The sequence below is a fragment of the Onychomys torridus genome, chromosome 22 (assembly GCF_903995425.1).
Source record: "Onychomys torridus chromosome 22, mOncTor1.1, whole genome shotgun sequence".
NCBI lineage: Eukaryota > Metazoa > Chordata > Mammalia > Rodentia > Cricetidae > Onychomys > Onychomys torridus.
The window spans coordinates 14630483-14636717 of NC_050464.1; the positions used below are offsets into that span (position 1 = coordinate 14630483).

Here is a 6235-nt window from a genome sequence, read left to right on the forward strand (position 1 = left end):
TTTAGGACAATGAGACCCATTACTTCAGCAAGTTCCATTGAAATTTTCTGGGAACCATTAAAACATCAGATTATGTATCTCTTTTAGCTTCACCCTTTTATCAAGAATATCCAGTACAAAAATGGTGCTGGAAACATTGTTTGTTTGGATTCACAAAGGGAATTAGATGCAGAATATGATATTATCAACATCTGGAATTTTCCTGAGAGCCTCAGAAGAAAGATGAAAGTTGGAACATTTTCTCCAAAAGCTCCAGAAGGGCAGGAACTGCATTTGTCTGACCATATGATACAATGGGCTATAAGATTTACAGAGGTGGGCTGGATCTTATCTCATTGCTTTGATCTCTATGTCAATAAACATTTGTTTGTGGATGTAATGATCATTGTTACCTTACTCAGGGCCTTTCTAAATGTACAAAAATAATGTCATATGAGTAAGTTTCTATTGTCTTAGTCTGAGTAATGGAACTTTTTATTTTTCCGTACTTTATCCTATGGCCACTTATTTGCAGTTATAAATATGGTAACCATTTATTATATTTAATCCCTGCACTGAAACCAACTGACAAAAGTATTAATTAAGATGCCAGATTAGGAGATGTAAGTGCATAGTTATTTTGAATTCAGGCACCTGGCAATGTCCAGTAGCATGGAGGGCCCATGTGCATTGGTTAATTACTTTTCTTGTTGATGAAAAGAAAGCAATTTGTCTATACATCACAACATACCTTAAGAACATAAAGTTTATATGATTCACATTTGGGTGAGCACTCGATAATGATTCAGGAGATCATGTTTGCAAGAGTCTGAGAAAGTGAGTCATGTTGTATCTTTAGTCAGGAAGTAGATAGATGTGAACATTGCTCTTCAACTTACTTTTTTTTCAGCCCTTACCAACAGCCAATGAAATGTTGCTACATAATTAGAGAATATAAATTCCCACTTCAAGTGCTATAACAAGATCATTTCACATAGAAAATCACAAAGATTTGTTCATGGGATAATTCTGAATTCTGTCAAGCTGACAAATGTAAATTAAGCAACAACACTGGGAAACAAATTGCTCATTCCAGCTGTGAGGAAGTACAGAATAGGATCAGTATTACACTACAGTTGCCCACTATGCTATGTCCTCAGTCAACCAACATATTATTTTGTCCTACTATTTATATTCCCACAATCCTTCAGATTTCTGTTGTCTTTGTGTCATTGTTGAAAGAAATTGAACTTCATAGGGTATACTACACTGAAATGATAAGCAATGCAACAAAAAAGAATCTGTAACATGCAAATAATTAATATAAAACTTTCTATGTCATTGTTCAATATGGAAAAACAGTTTCATTGTTTTTAAACAGTACACTTCTGAGTTTTTTCTCTTCTGTATTTACTTCCTAGCTTCCTCGTTCTGTGTGTAGTGAGAGCTGTGTTCCTGGATTCAGAAAATCTCCCCAGGAGGGCAAGCCTGTCTGCTGCTATGATTGCACTCCTTGTCCAGATAATGAGATTTCCAATGAAACAAGTAAGTGTGTCAGATGCACTGAGGAATTTCTCACCTCTTAAACAATCTCCTTCAACGTCTAAGCAGACTGAAAATTTCTGTGAAGGAAAATTTGAGATAAATCCCCTCTACTTTCAGTTAGAATAAGAATGTTTTGGTTGATTTTTATCCTCATTTTAATTGATGCTCAGGCCATTGAAACACATACTTGATATATGTTACTGATCCTCTACAGCCATTGTTGATTTCAGTGAACAACATTACCCATCACAGAGTAGTCTGCTTTATTTCACCATAGCATTTAAAACAAACACACTCACACACACACACACACACACACACACACACACACACACACACAGGCATGGACTCACACGCACATGCAGGCATGCACTCATGTGCATATGCACAAACTTTATAAATTACTGACTTTTTTGTATTTCAAATATTTATCTCATAGTTAGCACATCTTAAAGGGTGGGATCATTATTGCCTTGTGTTGCATAATTTCAGTCATGGTTCTAGATGCATTAGAAGTGTTAGAATGATTGTATGTAATTTACACATGGAAATATTTGAAAGTGTTTTATTTTTTAATCTTTCATTTCGTTTTACCTGTGATTGTATTGCCTCCATTCATGTATGTATACCACTTACTTGCTTGGTGCAACTCAATGTTAAATGTGGCATCAGATCATCTGTAGCTTGAGTCACAAAAAAAAAAAAAAATGAACCACCATGTTAGGAGTAACAGGTATGCTGCTAATATCTTATGAAACTAGCTGAATGATACATCAACAGTTTTGTTAATGACAGTGTTGTGAATAAGCCAGGCATTATGTACATCTTTGTTCTTATTACAAGCCAGGACACTGAAAATATAGGACTGCCTTTTCCAGATCCAAGAAACATAAAACAGGCATTAGACAATTGATAGCGGTGACTGTAAGGAGCACATATACTCACAATGTTTAATTTGGAGAGAAACATAAAAATAATTGATCAGCTTTATCATATATATCAAATGAGTTGGTTTGTATAACACCTGGAATTTTTCGAATTATATAATGATTTTCCTGGAACTCTGTTTTTTTAAATATTATTCATAAAGTTTAAAACATTCAGACTCTTTGGTGACTTTAATTTGCCTAATTTTATACTATGCATAGTGAGACTGACTGTCCAGACCCTTCAAAAACTTAATGTGCATATAGGCTTTGTCTACATTGGAGCCACAGTTTGTTCATCCACATGTTAGATTATTCATTGGAGGAAATTAGAAACATCAACATCAAGTACTGCTTGACTGCAATTTAACGAGACAATTTTTAGTAAGAAAGGAAAAGTACTAAAACATGAGTGCTAAATATTTCAAAACAGTGAATCCTGTACTTTAAAAGCTATATAATGAAGTATATGTATCATAAAAATCATTTTTAAATTTCTTAAAAATATTTGTCATGACTTGTATACCCTGTACATTTACTAATGAAGGTATATTGTTGTGCTTATAGAACATTCATGGTCAGATAGAAATGGATAGATATAAGCACATATGATATAGAAAAAGCAAAGTAACTTGAGAGTGAGAAGGTAGAAGGAAGACACATATGAACAACTAACAAAGCAAATGATACTAGAATAAAAGGTATATCAGGTAATAGAAACTGATGAATGCAATAAACTTTAATTAATTACAAAATCCACATTGCAAAAATATGGAAAATTTTAATAGAAATATGAGGAACCGGGCAATAGTGGCGCATGCCTTTAATCCCAGCACTTGAGAGGCTGAGGCAGGCATATCTGTGAGTTTGAGGGCAGCCTGCACTACAGAGTGAGTTCCAGGAAAGGTTGCAAAGCTACACAGAGAAACCCTGTCTTCAAAAACAAAAAAAAAGAAATATGGAATAGAAATATTCTTAATGTAAATATGGAATTAATACAGTGAAATTTATATCTTTTGAATTTAAGATGAAACTCACAAGTTACAAGTAATAAGGTATAAAAAAGTACTCCATGGCCTACTAAGACTATTTGTTAAATAGATCTTTTCTCTCTAGTAGTGATTAAACAGTATCATACAGGGAGTTCTTCCAGCTTTCAAAAATCCAATAATCCACATTTCACAAGCACTGTCAGAGAATGAACATCTTGGAGTATTCAATAAACATATGGGCAATTGCCAAATTGAGCCTGATGGCTGAGAACAGCATTACAAGAAAGAAATTTCAGTGATCCTATGATCAAGTTAGGTTTATGTAATTTAATTCAATAACATGGGTATATGAATAAACAAAAATTCATTTTATCACTTAATTGAAATATATTTAAGTTTAACAATAAAAAAGTTAGATTTGCTCACTTTATATGCAGCAAAGAAGATAGCAGTATCAACCTGGATTGGTTGATTAGAAAGCATTTGGGAATTTACACTATAGAGGACTGCTTTACTTGAGTCTTGAACAACAAAGGAAATGTGGGTAAATGCCAGACTAATGGTGCTGGGAAATGGCTTGATATAAAAGGGGAACCTGAGCAGAGACTTACAATAACTTTAATTCCTGAACAGATATGGATCATTGTGTGAGATGTCCAGAAAATAATTATGCAAACACCGAACAGAATCACTGTCTCCAGAAATCAGTGACATTTCTGTCCTATGAAGATCCTTTGGGGATGGCACTCACCTGCTTGTCCCTGGGCTTCTTTGCATTAACAGCTGGTGTTTTGGGGGTCTTTGTGAAGTACCACCACACCCCCATTGTCAAGGCCAACAATCAGGCTCTCACTTATATCCTGCTCATCACTCTAACCTTCTGTTTTCTCTGTCCATTGCTATTCATTGGCCATCCAAACACAGCCACCTGTGTCCTGCAGCAGAGCTCATTTGGAGTCCTGTTCACTGTGGCTCTCTCCACAGTCTTGGCCAAAACTATTACCGTGGTTCTGGCTTTCAAAGTCACATTTCCAGGGAGACTGATAAGGTGGATAATGATATCACGGGCTCCGAACTTCATCATTCCTGTCTGCACCCTTATCCAAATTTTGCTCTATGGAATTTGGATGAGCTCCTCTCCTCCCTATATTGACTCAGATGCTTACTCTGAACATGGTCACATAATTATTATATGCAACAAGGGCTCCACTATTACCTTCCATTCTGTCTTGGCATACCTCTGCTGCATGGCACTTGGGAGCTACACTGTGGCTTACCTGTCCAGGAACCTGCCTGACACATTCAATGAAGCCAAGTTCATCACTTTCAGCATGTTGGTGTTCTTCAGTGTGTGGGTCACCTTCCTCCCTGTCTACCACAGCACCAAGGGGAAACTCATGGTGGCCATGGAAGTCTTTTCCATCTTAGCTTCCAGTGCAGGCCTCCTGTGTTGCATCTTCCTCCCCAAGTGCTATATTATTCTGTTCAGACGACAGAGGAATGTGCTTTACGATGCCCGAAACAAAGCACCTTAAGAGGAAAAGACAAACTTACAGCTTAGATTATGATTTCTTAATTACCTAGATGTCTTCATGCCTATTTAGCACAAAACCAATTGTCAGAGAATGTTCCCAACATTCATCCTGCTTACATTATATGCATGATTTTGCTATGAAGGCAGGCACATTTTAAAAAGTGAATAATGTTTGGACATGAAGATATTACTTGGCAAAATAATGGCAAAATGTGCTGCATACTAAAGCAGAATGAACAAAATTTGTTCCTTAATTGTAGATCAAATCAGATATCAGTTAATCAGACAATTACCTAGACAGTCAATTTCATGATACTGCTTCTATACATCCTATGGTTATGTCTATGCTTGACTATAGGTATCCAAATGTTTCATGTACTCGGTCATTCATAATTACTCAATTTTGATAAATTGCTCTATATTCTCTCAGCTGAAACTGTGATTAGTGTAAATCCTGCATTTTTATGACTACCGATTTTCCATATTTTATCCACATTTCATATAAGATACATATTTCTTTGGGAATAACATTTCTGACTCTTCTTATTTCTTGTGAAATGTACATTTGCATAAATGTCCAAGTGTGCTGTTTGCCTTGTATCTTGTCATTTGTTTTTATCAGTGATTTTATAGTTCACAAGTTGTAAACTTTCAAGCATAAGGTAGAGAGTAAATTATGTATATAACTACAATATAATTGAAAAACAATCAAGTTCTATTTTTGAGAATATGTTCATGAGGGTATTTTTAAAAAATTCATTTCTGTACAATAATTTGTGATCATACTTTCTCCTCCCTAATCACCTCCTAGATCTTCTGTAATTACCAACCATTTAACTCAATGACTTCATTTACTCTCTATTTAGAAAACAAACAGGTAAAAATACAACCAGAAAAAAACAAATAAACAAAAAAGCAATGAAACAAAGTATGTAGAATATATAGCAATGTAGACACACTCACACACCCACAAAAACATACATTCACACAGAGGTTCACAGCCTATAATATAAGATACTGCAATAGTGGCATCGATCTTGAGGGAGTAACAAACTAACTTACATCTGATTTGACTTTTTGTCCACTCCATGAAATGGAAAACACACCTGACACTTTTTTTGCTTTGTAGCACCTGAAGCTAGACAGCACAAGGGCCTAGAGTAAAACCAAATACAACAGTTCTAGTAAAGGAACAAAGCAATAAAATAACTCCTAATAGCATTCTGAAATATACCAGTGCCTTCCTCAACTCTTGTCAA

General features: G+C 35.3%; 1 protein-coding gene across 1 annotated transcript in view; it reads left to right on the forward strand.

Annotated features, from left to right (window-relative positions):
* Positions 1-4977, forward strand: part of LOC118572629 (vomeronasal type-2 receptor 116-like) — a 30095-nt gene extending 25118 nt beyond the window's left edge. The window contains exons 4-6 of the mRNA XM_036172354.1: positions 88-315; positions 1401-1524; positions 4076-4977. Of these exons, the coding sequence (XP_036028247.1) occupies positions 88-315; positions 1401-1524; positions 4076-4977 (1254 nt within the window). The remainder of the gene's footprint in view (positions 1-87; positions 316-1400; positions 1525-4075) is intronic.
* Positions 4978-6235: the final 1258 nt, after the last annotated feature.